Source organism: Episyrphus balteatus, chromosome 3 (genome assembly GCF_945859705.1).
Source record: "Episyrphus balteatus chromosome 3, idEpiBalt1.1, whole genome shotgun sequence".
NCBI lineage: Eukaryota > Metazoa > Arthropoda > Insecta > Diptera > Syrphidae > Episyrphus > Episyrphus balteatus.
The window spans coordinates 71241267-71266538 of NC_079136.1; the positions used below are offsets into that span (position 1 = coordinate 71241267).

Below are 25272 nucleotides of genomic sequence, written 5' to 3' on the forward strand. Positions count from 1 at the left end.
CGACATCCATTCCATAGTGAAGAAGAAGAAAAAATAAAGAATAAAATCCATCACCCGCGCAACGTGTGTTTCAGGGTTGTATTTGATTTGAGTTAGGCCTGCGGTTGAGAGACGAGCTCCTGAAAAACAAAGTCTTCTTGTCAAAAATGGAACTCCACTGCACTACCGCCAGCGACAGGAGCACCACCACACGGCTTTTTGAGATCCGAAGCACCACCGCACCATGTTCAAAAATTACTATTCCGACCGCACCACAGCGGCACCATGATCAAAAATTTCTATTCCGCCGCACCACCGAACTATAAATGCACAGTACTCAAAAATTACCTGCCATTTCGCAGCAGCACCACCGCACCACAGCCGCACCTCAGCTGCACCATGATCAAAAATTACTATTCCGGCTCACCACCGCAGCGCCTAAGCACAGCCACATCATGATCAAAAATTTCTGTTCCGCCGCACCACCACCGCACCACAGCTGAACCTCAGTCGCACCATGATCAGAAATTACTATATCTGCGCACCACCGCCAAACCACAGCTACACCATGATCAAAAAATGTCTATTCCACCGAACCACCGCCATATAAAATGAAACCGTGTTGCTGTGCTTCGGCGGTTGTGCGGCGAAATTTTCCGGTGTGACTGTGGTGCGGAGAGGCTTAGAGGAGAACCTCCAGTTTTACAGTGCATTAAGACCCATGAGTCTATTCGAAAAGTCTATTGACAATCTGACTTGAATGCAGCCCTGTTCAATAGATGCACTTCACATGAATAGTTACCACTTATAACTACTCTGCTAGGTGCTCTATTCAAAGACGAGGAAAAGAAAAAGATGACCACACTTCCCAAAGATACCATATACACGAAGAGCAACAGAGAAATCGCATAAGGCACGTCTTATAACGTGGGTATACAACTCGTACCTACACGGTACACATTTGACAAACAATCTTCAAAGGTAACCATCATTAGATGTAGCTAACAATGCATGAGGCTGCGAAAAAAAAAACAAAAACAAAAAAAAAATTCAAACACGAATCTATGGAAAAAAAATATATAACCCCACTCTTTGGCATTATCCAAACAAGGTTCTGTAGGATTTTTGAAGACGCTTACATCCCAAGACCTCGATTATGGTGCGAAGATATCGCTACTAAACGACGACGATGAGAACGAACTACGACAATGATGATGATGATGATGAGCATAGAGGTTTTCCTTTCGATTTTACAATTTCATTTCGCGTCGAGTCGGTAACTGATGAGGTTTGAAGCTTTGAGCATTCGCGCATTGCATTGCTTGGCTTAGTAGAAAAAGACGCTCTTCAAATATTGTTTTCCCTTTTAATCTGTTTTTTTGCTTTATAATTTTATTGCCTTGAAGTTAATGGCTTTTATTTTCATTTTGTTTTTCTTTTATAATTAAAAGACATCTTGCTGTTGAAAATCGCGCTTGAAAAAAAATATCTAACACTTGCTTCGGGGCCTACGCGTGCCAAGTTAAATTAAGATACATCAATTAAAGAAAAAGAGTGCATTGAATTATTGTTTTTTTGATAAAGTGAAAAATAGGTGGTTCAAAAAATTAAGTGATACGAAAACGTCTTAGTAAAAACACAAAAATTTATGAAGATAACAATGGGGATAACATTTATAAACAGAAGCGGGTCTATTCTATTCGGTAAGCATGAGAAGAAAATTAAATACATTTTTGAGGTAAAAAGAGCGGTATCCTCCCACTATTAAAAAATAAAATAAAATAAATGGCAACACTGCCAAAAAAAAATCTATTACATTTCTAAAAATCCAAAATCTAACAAATTCTGAGAAAGAATATTTTTTCCGAAACAATTTATTTAGCATATCCTGTTCTTCGTTGCTATCCAGGTTTTGGATGTCTTCGGTGGCTAATTAGGTAAATTTTTCTATGGGCAACCGACTAAGCTATTAATACTAGAGTTATGCGCTTCAAAGTTATGAAAAACCGAAGTTATGAAAGACCGAAGTTATTAAAAACCGATGCTATGTAAAACCAGAGCTATGAAGACCAAATCTATGAAACGTGGTTTTTGGCAACCATTGAGAAGAACGGTATACGGGAGGAATGTACCAAAAAACTTGAGGGTGTAGATTGAGTCAAGACAAGAAAAAAATTGTATGGGACGGGGGTGTCATCCTCCCTCTTAGCCTGGAGGGGCAATTTTCTAAAAATTTACTTAATTTGGAAAAAGAATTACAAAAAATCACCGGTTACACCAACAACAACGTGCTGTTGGGTTGGGGTCGAAATTCTGTATGTTGCAAAATTCTGTATTCAAAATACTGTATGCCAAAATACTGTATGTCAAAATTCTGTATGTGCAAAATGCTGTAGGAACAAAATTCTGAAAGTCAAAATTCTGTATAGCAAAATTCTGGTTGGTCAAAATACTGTATTTCAAAATTCTGTACATCAAAATTCTGTAAATCAAAATTCTGTAAAAATGCTGTAAAAAAATATCGTTTTGATAATGTAAAAAAGTGCGCGCGCACTTTTTTACATTATCAAAACGATATTTTTTTTACAGAATTTTGATATACAGTATTTTGCCGTACAGAATTTTACAAAACAGAATTTTGCATGTCAGTATTTTGTTGATACAGTATTTTGACGTACAGAATTTTGTATTTACAGTATAATGACGTACAGAATCATGGTATTACAGTATTTTGACCCCACAGAATTTTGTCGTACAGAATTTTGACAAGCAGAATTATGACCCGCTCCCCGTGCTGTTTCTTTGTAAACCCAAAAATTATTTCTTTTAATAAGTTTTTAAATAAAGCTATATAATGGACTAGTTTTCGAAAAATTAATTTTCATATCTAATTTTTGAAAAAAAAATTCAAACTATATAATTTTTTTTTTCAAAATTTTATGTAATTGAGTACTAATTAAGTTTCCAAAATTCAATTATATTTGTTTTCAAACAAAAAAAAAGAAAACTTAATCCAAAAATGCTTTTAAGTTGTCGATAAATAAAAAAAACCAAATCTACATTTTTAAGAAAGCCATATATTTTTACTTGCGATATAGGTACTATATATCAAGTTATGCATTCGTACAAAAAAAAAAAGTTGAGATAACATTTTTCCATGACATTACGATGGTAGACAATGCCAAAAAAGTGGGTCCCGGAAGTCCGTCTGTCTGTCTGTCTGTCAGTCTGTCTGTCAGTCTGTCTGTCAGTCTGTCAGTCTGTCTGTCTGTCTGTCTGTATAAGGAGCTACAGCCTAAACGGATGGACCGATTAATGTCAAACTTGGTATGTAGCGTTATTTGGCGACTCTCCAGAGGGGTTTTTGGAATTAATTTTTTTGGACCAAAAATAACGGTACTTGTCATATACCGATTTAAGTAAAATTGAAATATCTCGAAAACGGCTCCAACGATTTTGTTTAAAAAATTCAAATGTTAGTTTTAAGCTAAGGTCTATCTTTCAATGAAAAAATTTTTTTTTGAGAATCATTATTAACGGTACCTGCCATAGAACCGTTTTTTTCAAATCCGATTATCTCCGAAACCTCTTATTCGATTTCAACGAAACTTTTTGTTAAGAAGCATTTATATAATTTAAATATAAGCCAAAAATAAAATTTTGAAAAAAATAATTTTTGGATTTTTAAAAAAATTTTGAAAATTTTTGTTTGAAAAATCAAATTTTCGAAAACGGGACATTGAATTTTTTTGAAATTTTGTATTTAGATGTTGATCAGTGATTCCTACAAAATGGCATACCAGTTGTATTTTAAAACTTTTTTTCCAAAAAATTATTTATAAAAAATTAGTTTTTTAAAAAACGGCTCTAACGATTTTGAAAATTTTTTTTCTAAAAATGCATCTTAATATATCAATCAAAACTGCATACTTGTTTTGGGGGGCAATTTGATTTCAGATTTTATATTATTTTTTTAAAAAACGAATTTAATTTTTTTTTTTTATTTTTTTTTCTGTACCCATATAGTAGGTACCTACATTTTCTAAATTTCTATATCAAAAGTCTTAAAAATTTAAGCAACTTGAACTCTAAGAGCAAGTTCGTGCGACCCAGTCGTGCATTTTATTTTTTGTAAATTAATTTTTCAAAAACTAGTCCGTTAAACAGCTTTATTTAAAAACAAGATACAAGAACATGTTTTTGGCTTTACAGCACGTTATTGTTGGTGTAACCGTTGGTTTTTTATAATTTTTTTCTCCCAAATTAATTAATTTTTTTAGAAAATTCATTTAATATACCCGAAGTTTACACGAGAAATGGCCATCCGCAAATGAAATTTTGTCTTTGCATATTATTGCAAAACTTTGCAGAATTTGATATGGAAAATGCAAAGTTTTTTTGGTTGGTTCAACGAAATCGAAGAATTCTCTGCTTTGCAAATTTGTGGTTGGTGCAACAAAATTTGCAAAGAAGGAATTTTTGGTTTACTTTTCAAAAAAATAATTTCCTCTTTGCAAATTGGAGTTTGATGCAACAGAATTTTCAAAGTTAAAGTGCAAATTTGCAAAATGCAAAGTGCAAAATGGTTGGTGCAATAGGGCCCTGGTGAGAGTTCAATGAGAATACCACACCATGTTGAACTTTGATATAAGGCTGCTGATGCTGAGTGCAGTGATTTCCCAAGCATGGTCAGTGACATAGAGAGGAGGATCCACTTTAAGAGCAATTTCACATATCGCCGAAAACCGGGCCGGTACCGGTTAAACGCCTCTTTTAGATGGTTGCAAGCTAACAAATGTGTATCTTGCAACCTGCCAAAAGGGGGCGTTTACCCAGTATCGGGCCAGTTTTCGGCGATGTGTGAAATGGCCCTAACGCTATTGAAGAGAAGTAATCAGCGCTTCTATGATCTTGGAAAAAAGAAAGTTGGGTGCAATGGGTCGAAATTTTGATGGGTAAGAAAATTCATTTTTTTTATAAACAGTGGGGTAAAATAGACGAAAAGCTTATGTAGCTGTTTTGCCAGAGTGGGTAAAATACCTCTTAAAGATAATAAAAGGAATACTGTTCATCAAATTTGTGTATGTCAAGATCTTTCAAGACTCTTGCTATTGTACGAGTGTACAATAGAAAATTACCTTTACCAGAGGAGCCTTCATAGGTTATATCATTTGAAAACGTTGGAACCGAAATTGTAGTGACGTTCAATTTTCAATATTTGGTCATGTAAAAATTTGGTGCGTCCATTTTATGTTGACGACTTTATTTGATAGGTTTGAACTTTTCCGGTTTTCACTTGCGATTTAAATTTTTTCAACTAAGCTAACCAAAAGTCTAAGCTACCAAAAAGTCATAAAACAGATGGACATTTTGCACATTTTCGGGTGTAAGCAATTTGTAAAAACTATAAATATTGAAGCCATTTACATTTTGAATTTTAGAAAGAAAAATTGATGAAACGTCAGAGTCATTAAAAAAAATATTTACTTATAAATTTAAATGTACTAACATTTTTCAAAACACAAAAAATAAGCCATTTTTAAGAAACTTTTGACTAACGCTTACAAAAATTATCAACCCGTGTAAAAAAATACACTGAATAGTATTTATTTTTTTTTTAATGCAATCAAATAAAAGTTTTAAGATTAACATTTAAAATTAAACGCTTTTGTATAAAAATGTTTGTGATTTTTTTAACATTATTTTTTCAAATTTTCTTCCGGTCCAATACAAAAGTATTTAAAAAAGATGTACGTAATTCTATTCCCTTCTTATTTTGTTTTTTTTTTCAAATAATGAAAACGAAACAATAATTTATTATTTTATTATAGATTCGTTACCTTCGTTTTAATAAATTATTATGGTTAACGTTATTGAATTCATAGTCTCATCCAAAGAAAAATGCAAAGGTCAAAGATTTAATACCCGTTACGTTAAAATCCTTGAAAGTGTTAAATTTTATTGTAGATATCTTTTTTATAAATTAAAATATTCTTCTTTCATGGCTTAAATGTTTTTCTTTTTTGTAAGAACAATACAAAATCTTCCTATAATCTTCTATTCGCACAGGAAACATCTACATCATGGTTTGTGGTTTTTCATTTCCACTTGCGGCTGGCTACCTTGCGACACCACCATAAAAATATGCTTTATGAGTTCGAATATGGTTCCGCCCAGAAAAAGAAAACCACCCAACTGGTAAAGGTTGCGAATTATGACAAAATGCACGGCTAAGTTCTCATTTGGAATCCACCAACATTTAGATATGCAAATGATGACTCGCTAGTAACGTCTTTTGTGTGAAATGACAAGAATTAATAACCCCCCAAGCAAGAGTGTTATTAAATCGCACAATCCTATCTGCTTTTATTAATGTCCGCATTTACATCATGTTAGAACTCCAAAGATATGCAATCGTACGGAACTAAAATAAGTGAACCATAATAGGCAAAACTTTAGCTTCCACACTTGTTGAAGCGATGGATTGTTAGACGAAGAAGATACTTGGTACTTTTAATATGAAAAGGGTTTTGAAATTTTTTATAGTTTTTTTCGTTGTGCGATGAAGTGTCAGTTAATAGATTTGGTTATTATATAACAGTTATAAGAATTAAAATATAATTATTCAGAAAATGGAGTTCTTTTTCTGTAAACGCATTTAAATTTGTATTAAATCGTTTTAAAGTAGCCTTCAACAAAGTAGGCTGAATAAAATTAATTAAACCCATGTTCTTGTGGTGAGACATCTTAAATTGTTGAATATAAAAGAAAATTTAAATAAAAATGTGGCGCAACAAGCTAATAGAGAAAAAGGCCTAATAACTAACATGTTACATGGTCCGTAGACATTACAGTGTGCGTGCCATTGTCAACAATGTGATTTAGGATGTATTAAAACACTAATAAAAGGCATGACAGCTCATCGCAGTAATCATTTACGTTAACAAAATTAATTTAATGAAAAGAAATTAAACCAACGCAACGTAATCAAACAATGACTATTTAAGGTATATATTTTGTACTCCATGAAAGAAAGACCATTGTCTGTTGGTGGTAATTAAGTATTTAAAAAAAATAGGTTTTGTATTTTGTTAAATTGTATATGTCTAAATTTAAAAATTAGATGCCTAAATTATTGGTTTTTGGTAGTTTTGATGAGAATTGTCTGATGCCTTTGAATGAACAAAATCAGTCAGCCATCCACCCTAACGACGAAAGTCTTTTCAAGGATGTTTTCTGAGGGGTTGAGTTGTGTGTTTGAGAAAGGTTTCATAGCAGATGACATAAATTTTGTTTAATTTTTAAACTTAGTGAAAACGTTTCTTTTGTTATAATAATGGAGAATTTAAACAGTCTACAAAATTATCTTGAGTAAAATGTTCTCTTTTTGGAAAACACCTTTTCACCTAAAATTATTTAATGAAGTCTTTTTATTCTTGCTTTTTTTCCCAAATGTATTCCGATATTCAACACTCACTAGAGTCCCCCTTCAATTTTGTTTTCCAAAAGAAAAAACTCTATTGACCATGATATTTTTGTAGACACTTCTCCAGGATACTAATAGCTATCACCGTAAACATCTAATATAAATTCAGTGTAATAAAAAAAAAACGCTTTCACTCATTATGATTTGCTTATGCACTTTTTATATTATTGATGCTAATGAGAATGACCATCGAAATATTTTAACCAATTTTTCTTAAATCTACCATTTCTTCAACAGGGTGTTTTGGTATTTGTTGCACAACTTTATCCCTTAAAAAAAACACCTTTTCAAAAATAATACATATATTGATGCACTCTTTTGGTTCTTATTGCAAATAACACGTTCAACGAACGAAACTGCATTACTGATACAGTTTTTTGACGATGGTGGCTAAACAACAAATGGGATTCGTTGGGATTTTAGGTATTTGAGTATGTGTATTGCTGCCAACAATTTCCTTGAATAATAATGCTGTATAATTTTGTCCGGGTAAGGCCTCTTTTTTGTCAAAATAACTTGGCCTATATGCCAAGAATCTAGAGCTTTAGTTTTGCATTGTGCCTGTGGAGAAAAACAGCGCCACCAAAATCGTAAGCTAACGAACAAAGAAAAAAGTCTCACTTCATGATAGTACATACAATACATTCTCAGCCCTATTTAAAAACTCATCATAGAGAGTACATAGCATTATGTACTCTTTATAATGTATTTAAACAAAAAATTGTGATTTATAATATTTATGCAACGTTTAATAAAGGTTGTATAAGCTAAACGGGTTTTTAGGTTGTTTAGAGATTGAATAAGAATTTATTTTGCTTAAATGTCATTTGAACTTCACATAATTTTCAGAAAGAGAAAAAAATGTCAATATTTGTATATATTTTTGTTTTTTCATTGAAAAATTTATTTTTTTGATTACATTTTCAATTAAATGAACAACTTGAAATCAACTATAGTATATAGATGTATACATCAAAAAATAAGAAATTTGCAGATTTGTTCCTGATATAATTTTCGAGAAATTTTGGCCGCAGTGCTTATAAATTCATGTGTCTGTGTATTCATCTTTTTCTTATGTGTCTACATTTTCATACATGTGAACAATTTGTTATCAAATGAAATGTGTTTTTTTTAGAGATTTTCTTCTACATACATATATGACATTGAGAACTTTCGTTCAGGTTTTTGTTTATTTTTTTTTTTTGTTTATTTTTGAATCAGATGGAGTTATTTTATCGACAGATGGAGTTGTTTGTCGTACTAATTTTCCATTTTTAGTACTTATTTGGACACAAACCTAGCATAACAATAATGGCTAGGGAAATGTTTAATAAATTGAAATTTATGTAACGTTGCATAAAGGCTACATAAAACTTTATGTATTGTATAACTATGCAGCCGTTTAGAGCTGTTTAGTGAAATCTAATAAATAAGGCTGTCTATATACAAAGCTCAAATAGACTCAAAATTTAATTCAAAATCTTTTTGGATATCAAATTAAAAGTTATTGTCGCTAAATACAATTTTACTTTGAATTCTCCCGAAGCACAAGTTTTCATCAAAAAGTAATTTTCAAGAAATATTCAACTTTTAATACATTCTGACATAAGGGTCACGCTTACTATATGATGTGAAGCTCAAATTGTATAACAGTTTCGGAAAAAAAATAAAAATAATCTTTAAAGCATAATATTTGGCAGATTCAGAAACGTTAGGGACTAAATATTTAGATAATGTCTCCGTCTCTGATTAGTCAACTGTCAACAAAAATTCTTCCAATTTAGGTTATTTTATTAGAAGGCTGACTGAAAAGTTAGGCAAGAAAATTTTCCCTAAACATTTAGGAAAGTTTTTTTTTGTCAACATGTCAGCTGATTATTTTTAATTACAGAATAACGTTAATAGAATTAAATTTACGTGTATGAAAAACGAGTAAGAAGTGCATTATCGGTTATAATTAAAATTATTTATCAATTTAAGTAAAGTGAAATTTGGTGTCTGCCCCATTTGATCTGTAAAAAGGAAATTTCAAAATTAGACATGTAAAGACGTGTTTGAAATTTAACAAAATTTACAAACATAAAAAATCGAAGTCTGATTTTCGAAAGTGAGTTTCCTCGAAATTTTGTTTTCAAGCGTGTATAACATTCTTTTCAGAATTTCGTACCAAAATTTGTTTTTAAAAATCGTTGAACATTTCTTTTCATAAATAAGCTAAGCATGTTTAAAAAAACTTCTCATATTTGCCGAATATATGTTTTATTAATCCCCTTGGAGAGTCACTGTGGCGTATGTGAAATATTTTCTGTTGACAAATCTTATCCGTTCGTGCAAAATGTTCTATTCTTGAGTAATACATCAAATGAGTCAATCATTTTTGCCTTTCAACGTAATTGGACTTTTTATGAACAGTCTTTTACTTTTCGAGATACTGTCACAATATCTACCCCTTTTCGTCAAATTATCGTAGGTACCCAATATAATTGTGAATTATAGACAACATTTAATTATATTTTTCCAACACCAAGAACGAATAAGATATAACCTTATCAACTATTGCACATGAAAACATTCGCATCCACATCGTCTCCAGTAAAATCTTTATTACTTTTTGTTCTTGGACTTTATTATCTAAAAACAAAAAGTAATAATAAAGTTATCGTAAGCGCCATGTCACTTAACATAATTTGGCGGTAAGAGCTTCATATATCCAATTACTCCTTTGAAAATTTATGGTAAAATAATGAAATTTGTATGGACATTTCTTATACCATACAAAAATAATAAAATACGCGCATTGAAATACATATTTAGGTTAATAATTTTTGAAATGTTACCATTGCACTACATAGAAAATGTATGCATTTTTTTTAACTTCATACAAATGTTATAAATACTATGACAATTAAAAACAAAAAGAATTTGCAATTATATTTACCATAAAATATTTTTTTTCATGGGAAAATTAAATAGCTTATTTTTCTTCTTCATTAATTTTCCAGAAAAGTTAAAGTTATGGAGGAGTAAAAGTATGAAATTTGTGGAATTTGTAATAATGGTAGCAATTTATTATAATTATCGTTATAAGATGTTGGCCCACTTAATATCTGGGAGAAAATTTTTTCATAACTGGGTAGTTCGTAAAATTAAAATTACTTTGGTCATCTCTTAAATGAAAAGTAAAATTTTTATAGCGAAAAAACTTTAACTGAGATTAGAAAATATTTCTCTTCAATAAATGAATAAAAATAGAGGAACCAAAAATTTAATATAATGATATTTTTTGACATTTTTGTTAAACTGGTGGTGCAGAAAATATTGTCTGACTTATTAAATTAAATGGCGTGGTTGAAAATTACAAATTAACAATTTACATCCTACTTAAGTAGCTATGGGAGTGTTTTTTTATTCAATTCTTTTTATTTAAATTGTTTTAAAACCATTACAAGATAAAATATGAAAACAAATTAATGTCTCCCACAAAAATCACACAGCGGAAATATACAAAACCTACACTGTAGAAACTGCAAAAGATTTATAGCAAAAATACCTCACGTTATGGTTATGCAAATATAATGATAAAATTTATAACTAATGAAGACAATAATAAGCCACAAAGTTAAAAACACAGAGGTCTCTCTCTGTCTGAACTCGCACGAGCAAATTCTAAAAAACCTTTCTTGTCTTTTGTGCTCTATGCTGTGTGACAAGGACCCATACAAAAAAAATTCATTGACATAACTATGCAGCAATTTATCATAGAGTCGCGATCTTAATGCTTATGCTAGCTTTCCAGAAAAATTTTCTTATGAGTTTTGATTAATTACCCCATCGCTGCATCATCTGCATAATGCCGTGTGAAAATGCACTATCTTCGTATTCCACCTAAAATAAAACCTCTCTTCTGCTATAGGACCACCGACTGATGCCAAAAAGGCATCAGCATACAACAGATATACAATATATAGTACTCCAGCACCATCTGAAACTAAGGTGTGCATTAAAATTCCTCCCATTGTTGAACATGCCATGAAAATACACCATGAACAACACACAGTCTAAGCCACAAAAACAACTTCCCCTCTCGAAAAACCGAAAAACAAACCAACAACAAAGTCAAACCTCACATTTGCTAGAATGCTAGAAAAATATTTGAAGTCTGGCTTGGATAGAGAAAAAAAATGCATTCACTAGTTGAGAGATGTAATCACAAGAAAACACAAACAAAATCCACAATTGGAGTTGCACAACCAATTCAGCGATTGCACCTCTGAGTGACGTCCTACGGTTGCCAACATCATTGCCACGACTCTCGACTCGGCAAACGGCCTTACACTTCTTCTTCTTCTTTTTACACAGCTTCGAAGATTCATCTTCATTTTCAGGATCGGACTTTGAAATGTATTAGCCTTAAGAATGGCAACTTTGAAAACAAGGAATTAAACTCTCAAGACGAGGCTTCAATTTTTGAAAAAAATGATTAGTTTATTCTACAAAGTCTATGTCAGGAAGATTAAAGTTAAACCCGAGTTAAATCCGAGTTTAACCATGATCTGAAAAAATGTTATGAGTTTGTCCGAAACTGTCGTTCGGATTATTAGCCCCTTTCCAAATGGAACTTGGAGGTTAAACCTGAGTTAAACCATGATCTGAAAAAATGTTACGATATTGTCAGAAGTTGTTCGAATTAATAGCCTTTTTCCAAATGGATCTTGGCTATTAAGGAGGTTTAGGGCTCATTTCAAATTCATACTTTCTTTAGAGTCCCCGAAAACCGTTATAGCCTAGGTCTTATCCATACTTTGCTCTTTGTTTGATATCGTTCCTTTTTTGCGCGTGATTTCTTAAGATATTTTTGTTTTGTTTGTTTATTATCTAGCCGAGGTTTTGATGAGGATAAAGACCAAAGACCAACATTCATTCCCCACACATTTTACTCTCTGCGGTAACCTTCTTCCGAGACGAATTGCTTAGCTTAGTAGTTAAATCGGTCGATGGCAGTAGCTAAGTTGTTTTGGTGGTGGATCTCTTCACTACTTTTGATATGGGTGAATGGGTTATCTTGGAAAATCGTTCAGTAGTGTTTTTAATTTTTTTTTTGGTAGCAGTATCACGGTGGCAGAAGTCGAGGTATTCAATACCTTTCTCTTTTTTTTTCCGAAGCTGCCAATTTTGTGTTAGTTTTTTTTTTATTTTTCGTATTTATAAGTCGACCTTTTAACTATTTTGTTTAATTTGACGTGTTAAGGTTTTTGTAGGCAGAGGGATGGCATTTGTTGAATGTCTCCACTAATGTGACTTCGTTCGTCAAAATAAGGTAATTTAAGACCGAAGTTAATGTTTTGCAGCTGCAGAAAAAAAACTTATCGATTGCATTGCGCAGGACTTGAAAAAAAGCTATTAAGGCTTTTTATTTTTTTCTTAGATGATGCTTGGCCAACCAAGGTCATAAAGATGGTTTAAAAGACGTCAATTAAGCAGTGCATTTGTAGAGTTGACAGCTTGTCGATTTAATGTTTGAATCAAGGCTTTTAGTCTGGTCTTAATGATGGTAGTGACACAAAAAATTTAACTTTAGTCAGATAGCTGAGATCAATGAGATCAATTAGAATAAAAATCGATTCGTGAACGTTGCATAAATAAAATTACTTATTTGGCCTGGTTTTCTAATCTGTCTAATCTAGGTTTATAGATTAATATTGCGAAGTTTTTAAGTTAGTATGCCATTTATGAATTTTTTTCTAAATATAAAATTGTTTAGAAATTACAGATAATAGTGTAGTAAGAGTAACTAAAGTTTAAAAAATGGCAATATTAGGGCCGAACACAGCTCTGATTTTGATGATCTTTTTTTTTCAAACGTCGGTAATTAAAAAAATATTTGAACACAACGGTAACACCTACAATATTTAAATATACATTTTTGAAAAGCTAGAAGCTTATTCGTATTTGTAAAATTAATATTAAGTAAATAGAAGAAAGGGTTTTTGAAAAAATGGTAATTAAACTCAGATTTAAAAATAAAAAAAAAAAAATTATTGAAACAATTTTAACATGTCCAAAAAATGCTTTTTTTTAAATTTTTTTTGGAAACATACGGAGCTATTGGTTCAGTTATCGGGTATGTTTCATGTTTCACCATAACCGTCGTGCTTAAAGAGTTCCGCAACAAGTGTGAACAGTCACCAAAATCGAAAAACTAGTCCAACTTTGAAAACTTAAACGGAAATGGTTTCATTTCATCAAAATCTAGGGGCGATATTTTTTAGTTTTATTTTTTTATTTGTCTTAACAAATCCCGATAAATTGAAGAAGAATTTAATTTTTCCTAAAAAGCACGATCGTTTTTCAACAAAAAAATAGAATAAAGTTTTAGACTTTTTTGTATCTATTTTTCTTAAATACTAAAATAATGTAAATTTCGCTCGAATAAGGTTTCTGAAAAATTCCTTCATATGTTTTTTTTAGAACTATTTCCGAAAACAGACAATAATTATTGCTTTTACCGTGTTTCTTTATGTAGCCTCAATTTTTTTCGGGTCTTAACCCAACAAGCTTTTGTGAATAAGTATACACATAACACATACCTACACAAAAAAGCAAACAAATAAAATTTAATTAAGAAATCAAACAGGGAGGACTTTTTTTAAGCTATTCAATCTCTTAGTCATATCTTTCTTGTTGGGGGTATTAAAATTTTAAAAAAAAATGTGGAGTAGAGATTTTTCTACAACCAATCGGTTGCCGTCCTTTTCTATGAAATATGCTCATAGATATTTATGGGATTTTTGTCTTTTTTGGCCATAACTATTTTATGAACACGAATATAAAAAAAAAACTAAAAAAAACTGCCCTTAGATTTTGATGAAACGAAACGATTGCCGTTTAATTTTTTTTAAACCGGATATCTAAGTATTGCGGCTTTCGTGACTGTCCAAACAAAGAGTAAAAATTGTCTTTCCTTACTTCGACGGGTAAAATGTGCCAAGTTTTGAAGTGGTATTAATAAGCCCATAAAGCTGTGGTTTGACTTAAATACAATTTTTTGACTGTTATTAATTGAGTTAAATATTTAGCCGAGGATAAATATTTGACCCAATTCACACACAGTCGAAGAAATAAACAGAAAATACTGAAAAAAGTCCGAAAATTTCGCAGTTTTTCGCGTAATACACAGTTTGTACATAGGTATCTTTTTAAACTGCAAACTATGTTTAACACTACTACAACATCTCAAAAAGTCATTAAAAATTGTTGTTGCAATCAAATAAAAAATTAAACTAAGAAAATTTGTAAGAGCCTGAAAATTCATCAGCATAAAAGGCTTGGATTATATTTTTAAACATATGCATGTGCAGTTTAAACTTGTACGATATTAAAACCAATCTTTGTTTACAATTATGAAATTATTGTTTATATCTATACTACTACCTTAATCCAACCTACTTCACTTTTCAAAAACAGAAGCACCCATGTATGTATGTATCTTGACAAATGAATAAAATTGGATAAAATCAATTAAGAAAAAATTACTAAAGATGAACTTAATTTTTATCGCCAGTGATTAATGACGACGCCAAGCCTTGTCATGTTAGACAAACGGCCGTCGGGTCTCAGTTAATTGCAAGCTATTGTTTGCTGAAATAATCATCAGCACCTTTGCTCAATATTTTGATTACGTTTTACATACAGGTTTTGACATACATATATAATACATAATTTCATATATTTTTTTTATTACTCAAATGCTTACATTTGCATACAAAAACTATCAAACAAGGTCGTTCTTTTGTTCTGCTGAAATTTAAGATGCTGCTATAGTTTAATCATTGTCTATGTCTATGTTGATGATGATGTGATGAAGAGATGATATTTTCAATGGACTGAAAAAAATTGTTTTCAATCAAATTAGACCAGAAATTCATATTCAAAAAAAAAAGAAAACAATTTAGAGGTCAGATTTGTTCACTTCTTAAAATTAAAGAAATGATATTTGTTGAAATACGAATTTACCATTATAAATGATAAAATGAGTATTAAGGGATACAATTACAAATCAAGATCAATATTAATAGAAAATATTCTGTTCATTATTTCACCAGATTTCAGTTTCGGTGATGAAGTCAAGTCAAATATATATTTTTTTTTTGATATTCAGTAACTCTCCTCAAAAGTGTAAAAAATTCTAGCTCCTGCAAGTCACGATTTTCAAGGTCCAACCGGGAAGTGGTTGTTTTTCAAATAAAAAACAAAAATACTTCGTCGGTCATGCGAAATAAGAACTAAAGTATTTCATTAATAAAAATGTTAATTTAAGTACGCCTTAAAGGTATGTTTTGTGTGAGGAGTGTTTAGAGAACGAACTGCGTGGGATAGGTATCAAGAGCATTAGAGAACAAAACATTACTATTGTGAAATAAAGATATTTTTTTCGAGTTAAGTATAAAATGCCAGAAGAGTCTTTTCAATAACATCTTTGGTGGAAGAGTGTTTATTCACAATGTGAGATAAGCTATTTAAAACGTACAACGAGGACTAATGGTAGAATCAACCAGGTTATGAGATTTTGTGTTGGCATTTTTATTTTGTTAGATTAAAAAAAAAACTTTATTGTTCCCTATGAAAAATAAAATAAATAAAAAAAAATTAATCCGAGAAAATTACATTTAGATACTTTTTTATTATTATTTTGGTCTATGATGCAACGCTTTCACTGAACTTCACATATTTTGGATTTTATTCTCTGTATGTTTCAGTATCGCTTAAAATTTTTCTTGTATTCGATTCTTTATTAAAAAACACCTTGAAATAATGTTAAATATGTCCAGATTGCATAAACTACATATTTTTACCAGCTAAATCAACCGCCACTTCTTCGACACTATAACTCTTGCACTTTTAATGTTGTTTAAAAAAAGCCAGAAGGGAGATTCTGATTCTGTGTTTATTAAAAACAACTTGTTAATTCACAGCTCTCCCAATTGTTTAGAGCAAAGCCTTCAGCCTTTGCAGATGACCAGATAACGCATGGAACATGCTTTCTGATATAAACCATGATAATTGTTAATTGAGTGTTTTTTTGTTGAAAACTCCACTCTTGGAATTGTAACAAATTTTATTTTGATTATTACTGTAGTTATGGTAGACATAAAATTTATTATAATTTTAATGTAAACTTAAGTTGTGATTCAAATTGTTTTACATACACTTCGCGTCACTTGAATAGAAACAACATTTTTTCTTTAGAAAATAGCGATTGGCGCTTTGGTGAGGTAACTAAGTACATTTTTGGTTTTGCATTTTCAAAGAGGAACTTTTAACAAACAATGTTGTAAAAACAAAAAACCCAAAACAGAAACCGTATGGCTTCTAGTTGCGTTTTTTCGCATTACCTCACAAAAAACAGTGTTTTTTTTTGCGTCACTTGAATAGAAACAAGCTCTTAAATTAGATAAAAATGATGAAAAATCATGGAAAACACTAATTATAGTAAAGGAATATTAAGCTTTGACATTATTTGCACATTATAACCAATTATGAGCTACGAGCTACCAATAGGCACCACAGAAAATGCATAAATAGAACTTAACATTGAAAACGCACTTCTACTGTACACATCGTGGACCTAATTGGAGAAAGTGATAAAAGTGTTTGGTAACTTCTTACAAATTAAGAAAATGACATTTTCTACAATTTAAGGATTGAATAAGTGAAATAAACTTTCATTTTTATCCGGAATGCATCTGTTTGTTTTTATTACGTTGTTTTTTCTTGAACTATCCTTGTGCAATCTCTAAGACGGTTGTTCTTCGACGTTCCTAAACTTGCCAAGAGCTTCTACCATTATTTCTTTGTAAAAGTTATATCTGTTTTTGAAGCGTGAAGCTTCAATTTTGCTATTGCACATCATAAAAACAAAGCGTATTACTATAACACATTTTAGTGCCCTTTATTGGCGATGCCATAAAGGTTATTCTTTTATAAACCAATGAAATAGGGCTAATTTTAACGTGGTCCATCTGAGTTGGTATGTTTTCCTTTAAAAAACCACTCTTTACCTCACTACTTTTCAGTTCGAATGCAACTATAAAATAGTTAACTTTTTTGTAATCTTAGTAGAACTTAAAATGTTGTTATTTTGCATTTTGAGGCTTTTTTAATGTTGTGCACCTTTTATAACTTCCAGGATGGAACAAACCAACACGTTTCCATCGCACTAACACCACGTTTTTGACCGATTTTAGCGGCAAAGTGAAGAAAATTGCAGCTAGTTTTTAAGTTATTTTTTTCTCTGCTCGTGACTTGGGTCTCACCTGTCTTATTATTTGATTTGATCACTAGTTTACGATATTTTAAAATTTATCTCATCCAAATTTGGCAAATTTTCCAATATCTTTCTCGATTTTGCATAGTGCAGGTGCATTTTCAATGTTAGCTGCTATTTATGCATTTTCTGTGGTGCCTATTGGTAGCTCGTAGCTCATAATTGGTTATAATGTGCAAATAATGTCAAAGCTTAATATTGCTTTACTATAATTAGTGTTTTCCATGATTTTTCTTCATTTTTATCTAATTTAAGAGCTTGTTTCTATTCAAGTGACGCAAAAAAAAACACTGTTTTTTGTGAGGTAATGCGAAAAAACGCAACTAGAAGCCATACGGTTTCTGTTTTGGGTTTTTTGTTTTTACAACATTGTTTGTTAAAAGTTCCTCTTTGAAAATGCAAAACCAAAAATCTACTAAGTTACCTCACTAAAGCGCCAATCGCTATTTTCTAAAGAAAAAATGTTGTTTCTATTCAAGTGACGCGAAGTGTATCACACAAATGTTTCTCTTCGCCACTTATTTAAAAAAAAAAATATTTCAAGGTTTTTGGTGCCGAGACTATGATATACTTTTCTGTAAGTTTTTGGTGTGCTGAATTCGAATCTGAAGTCAAAAAAATTTCCTATCAACTCCCGTTTTTTGAAATAAAAAACGAAGTTATGAAGTTATGCTTTATGTGAAGAAATTTTTTTTTTAATAAATTATAAGGGTTTCTATAAGAACTATTTTCTTTCTTTCAAGATCTTTTTAAATCTTTTCGATGTCTTTTTTACTGTTCGAGATATCGTCAGTTTTTTGGCTCATTCAAATGTTTCAAACAGATATCACGTTTTCATCTCCTTTTTGATAAAAAAAAACACTTGCTTCATTTCAAAATATCTCGGGCAGTAAAAAAGATATTGCAAAGATTTAAACAGTTCTTCAAAGAACAGATCTTTTAGAAACCGTTATGATTTATATTTAAAAAAATCTTCAAATTAAGGCATAACATCGAAAGTGGAAAAAAACGTTTTTTTTTTGCATTTTCTAACGGTAATATTTCCAAAATGGGAGCTGATAGGATATTTTTGACTTCAGATTCGAGTGCAACACACCGAAAACTAGTGATGGGAACTATCGAATGATATGAACTATCGATAGTTAGTAACTGAATGATTTGAACTATCGAATAGTTCATTCATTCATTCATTCATTTATTCATTCGAATAAAAACTATCGAACAAACTATCGAATAAAAACTATTCAAATGAAAAACTATCGTTTAAGAAAACTATTTGAATGAAAGAACAATAGTATAAAAAAAACTATTCAAATGAAAAAACTATCGTTTAAGAAAACTATTCAAATGAAAAAACTATCGCTTAAGAAAACTATTTCAATAAAAAAAAACTATCATATACAAAAAAATCTATTCGAATGAGAACAATCGTATAGAAAAACTATTCGAATGAAAAAACTATCGAATAAGAATAATGTTCAAAAGAAAATACTATCAAATAAAAAAAAACTATTTTTATGACAAAACTATCGTATAAAAAAAACTATTCGAAGGAAAATAGTAACTAAACTATCGAATGAAAAAATAGTAACTAAACTATCGAATGAAAAAACTATTCGAATGAAAATAGTAATTAAATGAATGAATGAATGATTTAAAACTATCGAATGAATGAATATTTTACAACTGTCGATAGTTTGATAGTTTTTATTCGATAGTTCCCATCACTACCGAAAACCTCCAAAAGAGTGTATTTTGGTTCATGTATAGGAAAAATTTTGTTACCTTCAAAATAAGTCCAAATACAATTTTTTGAACTTTCTAACGCTAGCATTTCAAAAACGAGAGCTGGTAGGAAATTTCTGACTTCCTGATTCGAGTTCAGCACACCGAAAACCTATATCTTAGTCTCGGCACCAAAAAAAAAAAAAATTAAATTTTGTTGACCAGTGTAATGCATTAAGGTCGGTATATTATAATAGGTATGCGTTTTTTCATTCTAGTCTACAATATGTTTTTTTTTTTGTGGAGGCGGCATATTTACCATTTAACTTTAGTTTTAAAAGAGAAAAAAGTATTCGTTTACTAACGGGTGTTTAGAAACTTGTTTCTTCCAGTAGAAGACCTGTATAACTATAAAGTTTATAAAAAAAATTTTTAGTTCTGGATTGTTATTTTTGGAGTTCAGACTATAACGGATTTTTTAACCATGAAAACTGAACGTACATACTTTTAGAGGTGACTGTAATTAGAAACTTAGTTCAATACTTTCAAAAGCTGATGAATAATATTTTCAAACCTAATGTTTCCACTTCTCATGTTTCAACTAAACAACATAGATGTTGTATTAACTTGGTTAAAAAAAAAAGTTACGCATCCACCATAGTGTACCACATAAAAGATGTGTTTTTAAAAAATACATGTATGTACATTAGGGCGTTCGTTTCTAAATAATAAAAAAAAAAAAACAAGCATGCCCTGACTAAACCCCTGGTCCTAGAAAAATAATTTACACCTTTTTGAAAACGTTGTTTAATGTAGACAAGAACCTCATCAAAAAAATGTGATTTAAGTCTATATCTATATATCATACATAAAAACTAAAAAACTTTAACCCTCTTGGGATTTTTTTTTTTATTATTTAAAACCAGTTTATCCACTTAGGAACTTGATTCTCTGAAAAAACCTAAATAACGACCGCCCTAATGTACATTTGTTGAAAACAAAGCTGTGGCAAATGTTACAACGAGCACGTTTATTCTTTCCCAATTAGAGTGGAATCTTGATAAAATTAAGTGTCTCTGTCTAGAATGTGTCAATGCAACGCTCTTAATTAACTTGCCCAAAATTGTGCAATGATCGGTCTAATAATATGATCTAAGGCCCGAATTTTTCATAGTTTTGATAAAAATACCAAGAATTAGATTCTAAACTTGTTAAATGTAACTTGGAATATGGTGCAATGGAATTCGGTTACCGAAACAAGCGTTTAAAAAAGTATCTTTCAAGTAGTTCGAATTTTTCAAAGCATGTATGACCAAAGCATACGTAGTGTTAATAGTCACAACTTTATGACAAAAACCCATTTTTAAACATCTTGAAAAATACCAAAACATTTTCAAGCCTGTAAGTAATATGAAAAATATTCTGAAGCTCTGTACATACATAATATAAATCTGTAGAACCAACATAGCCTCATCCAACATGCATCTTTTTTTTAACAATCATTTTTATTGTTTTTTTTTCTAGCTCTAATACTCACAGCTTGCACCTCAGTCGGACAATTTACTCACAAAAAGCCATGGCCAACGTATAGCTTACAAAATATGCCACAGACGGGTTTCACATGCCACGATAAGATTCTCGGCGGCTACTATGCAGATCCAGAGGCCCAATGTCAAATGTTCCATGTTTGTGTAAAAGTCGCCGGAGTTGGGGTAAGAAGAGAGTCATTGATGCATCGATTGAAATTGAATCTTTTTTATAGTCTAAGGGGTAGAGTTGTTTTTATGACTAAAAGTGTTAAGTTATAAAAAAAATAGTCACTAAATAAAATTGAAAAATTAAGATATTTACATCTCATTGGAGGACTTATGTTGTAAATCCACAAGTATCGTATGTAAGAAATCTGTAAGAACATAAAATGCAACGCAGAATTCTTGACTATTTATTGTAATGCATAGATGCACGGCAAAGAAGTCAAGAACATAAATTCAATGAACCAGTCTAATAGATCTTCGGATATACATTCCAATCAAGAACGTGAAGTGCCTCTGAGCATTTAGAATGCGCGTCTCTTGTTAGTTTCTTAAGAGTTGTTTAAATTTTATTTTATATTTTGTTGGTATTATAAGTTTGATATAGCATAGATATGCGATATGACTTCATCCAGATTCTCATGCTAATATATGTGTTTCTTTTTTTTTTATTATTATTATTTTTTATAAATGGCAAACGAGCATTTCGTGACTGAACATCTGCAGTAAAGATAGGTATGCTGCAAGACCCAGAGACAGTTGTGACCTTTACACGAAATGATAGTTCATATGTATGAATGAATGTACGTTAATACACTTATTTGAAGATGTTAATGTAAGCTTGGGGGTAATACTTTCGATTTAATGGCATAATAGTATAGAGGTTTTTGTCGATTTGATCTTGTTACAATACCTGAAGGTGAAGTTGTATCGGATTTAAATGTGTTGAGGCATTAAAATTCGATCTTCTTTTTTTTTTTTGAAAGAATATATAATTTTATTCAATAAATATTCAATGAAAAATATAATTATGATTCTATCTTCAAGTTTTTTCTTACGTGCATAAAATTTGACCCTAAAAGTTGAGGTCACAAAAAATATTTTTGTTTTATGTAATTTTCTACGTTCATTGTTGTTGGTTGGAACATGTAGTATCTACCTTTACTTTAAGTTATGTTGGATCCTCTTCTGAAATAGTGAATGGCATATAATATTATTTATTATTAATATTCAGGCACCACTAGTGTGACCGTCGCACAATGGGGCAAGATACCCTGGAATTAATTCATTTGCGAAATTTAGTTGGCTGAATTATATTTGTGACGTGGTAAAATGTTATAAATCGATGAACCCGTGCTGCAAATACGAAAAAGGATGACTATTCCTCACGTTCCGCACTTGCCGTTAGCTATGTGGTATAGATTGGAGTTTCATCTTATTTCATATGACGCCAAAAGACAAAATTTAATATAGTTTCTTTAAAAGTTTATATCCTTAAAGTGAACACTGAGAAAGGATTTCTAAAAATTCAATCATTAGATAGGGTAAATAGAGGTAAAATGACATGGTAAGAAAAAAATTTATTTTTTTACAACGGTTTGTCGTATAACGTGAATTTTTGAAAAACAGCTATTTTGTAGGAGTATTTTTGAGTGGTATTTTTTTTTAGAATTTCTTGAAAGCTTGCAAAAAATCTGAAACTTATAGTTCTTATAGGTGAGATTGATTTATGTTAGTGTGCAAATATTTCTATTTCTTAAATGATTTTCTATTCAAGGCAATAACTAAAATACCATACTGTTCCCATAAGAAACTTCAGTTCCTTGGAAAAACGGGTTAGAATTAAGTCAGGAACTTTAATTGAGGAATGTAAATTCTTATTTTTTTCAACCATATGAGATTATGGGAGCAAAAAATTATATATATCTCAAAAATAAGAACCTTCCTAATAAACCTGGATCAAAAAGTAAGCCTTTTAAAATATACTGAGGATGTACTTTAAAAAACTAAAACAAAAAATGGATCACATATGAGCACCCTTTCTTTTTAGAATTCCACAGATAATAAGTCAAGGCATATGAAAATACTAAAATCTCGATGTGGAAGTGTGTGGAAACTAACTTTAAGCTAAAGTTTTTAGAAAATAACTTAATTTCCAACTAACAATTTTAAACACTCTACATTTAATACAAAATAGAGCAAAATAATTCATTGATTTAAATTTTTTTATTTAAGGGCCAATTTTTCAATAGTCAGTTAAACAGTCAGTTAGCACTTATTCCTCAAATAGAGAAAAAATCAATTTTTCAACAGCCGGATATAGCTTATTCCTTTAATAAAACATTTATTAGAGTAATAAATCTATCTGCTTCTTTCAGAGACGAATAAAAATTATTCTAAGGAATAATCTCAACAAAAATAGTGTGTCAATTGTCAAAGCTGTTTTAAAGAAAATATTTGATGAAATGGATATTTTTGAGATTATAAATTATTAAGATGCTTTTTTTCACAAATTTAAAGACCACTAAATTAAAGACCACGTTTAAAAAATATAAGGGAACACAAGAAAACAAAATTAATTATGAACAAAAATGACGTTTAATTTTGAATATTTTTGAATTTGACATTTTTTTTGTTATTCTGTAGAATAGAGTTTTTTTAATTGAAAAATTCAATTTTGTTATCTGATTGTTTATGAGCCTAATAACTTTATTCGTCGAACAATTAACTGGCTGTTTATTAGAAGATTGAAAAATCGGCTCTAAATGATAAAATATACAACCGAATCTTTCGATTCCATGTTTAATCAGAATTATACTGTTATTTAAACAAAAATGGCAGCTATTTGAACATTAAACCTTTTTGTTAATTTTTTTACAACACAATTTAAATACAACTAATGTGGCAACTTCAAGTGCTCGTTTTAGAGTGAGAAATCATGCACCAAGATAAAATGAGTGTGGTTTTGATGCATAGGAATGTTATATAACGGAAAACTAACAAAAAACACCGATATCTTTTGTTTTATTTTTTGAATTGTTTCCAACATTGCCATATGGGTCGCCCCACTGTGCGTCGGAAAAAATTAAACTTTGAATGCAATGTTTAAAGATCAAAATCACTTACAATTTGTAGGCCCCTTCTCATTACCTATTTTACAACTTGTACCCTTTTTGACATAATTTAAACTTTTATTGGTCGGAGAGTGGAAGTGTGTAGGCAACAAATATTCAGCAGTTTAAAGCATTTCATGTCTTATAGGCCAAATTCATTTAATGGAATTCCAAAAGAGATACTAACCAACAAAGTCATAACTAACTCCGAAAGCTTTTGTTAGCCTCTATATTGATGTTTGTCAAATTTTAAAGTCGAACCTAAGACATGAAATATTTAAAATTAAAAGCCGAATACATACTATCTCCTCATTTACACTTTTCGAACAATAAAAATTGGAATCATGAAATGGAAAGAAGCCTTAAAATTCCAAAATGATAAGAGGGCAAACGAACAAACTGAGAAAAAAAAATACATTTTCGATATATTAAGCATATATGCAACATGCAACACATAATACTTCCAATGCATTGACTTGGTTGTTAATCTAAAAACTATTTATTGATTAAAGTGATTCAGGCTCCAAATTTTTGCAATACATACATAGGTATTTTATTCAAAGTGAATGTTGTTTTGAAAATTAATACCATAAGTTTTTGGATTTTTTATTTTAAATTTCTCATGCTGAGCAATTTGTGTCTCACCCGTGACAAAAAGTTATCCGACACGCGACATAATAGAAATACAAAAATTTTTTTGTCTTACTTATCCGCTGTTTATCAAGAAGCTACGAATGTAACATTCCTCAAAACATAATCTGTTTCAAAATCACTTCCATTTTCTTTGTTTTTTTTTTCTGTTACTGGCGTATTACTTGAAGAGTAGAAGAAAAAAACAGAAGAAAGGGATTAAAAAAAAATCTATTAAGAAGAATCTCTGACAAAAAGAATTTTGTCTGTTTCAAAGAGCTGATTTTTTCTGAACTTTTTAGTGTTTTTTCGTAGCGAAATTTACGATAATTTTTAGAAGACTGGATACCCTAATTCTTAATATACCATTTTCGAGGTTTTGAAATTATATCGAAAACGGATTTAAAGATTTTGATCAATCATTGTACGGTGATATATAACACTGGTTTACAGCCACCTGTATCACATTTTAAAAATTAGTAA

General features: G+C 30.5%; 1 protein-coding gene across 2 annotated transcripts in view; it reads left to right on the plus strand.

Moving 5' to 3' along the window:
- The first annotated feature begins 439 nt into the window (after positions 1-439).
- The window catches only part of LOC129916189 (putative uncharacterized protein DDB_G0282133), a 28586-nt gene continuing 3753 nt past the window's right edge, over positions 440-25272 (plus strand). Inside the window, exons 1-2 of one of the 2 annotated variants that reach the window (XM_055996017.1) lie at positions 440-1682; positions 21039-21226. In XM_055996017.1, coding sequence (XP_055851992.1) covers positions 1628-1682; positions 21039-21226 — 243 coding nt within the window. In that variant the 5' untranslated portion in view covers positions 440-1627. Of the gene's footprint in view, positions 1683-20282; positions 20916-21038; positions 21227-25272 lie in introns of those variants that run through there. The other variant, XM_055996018.1, reaches the window with a different exon arrangement.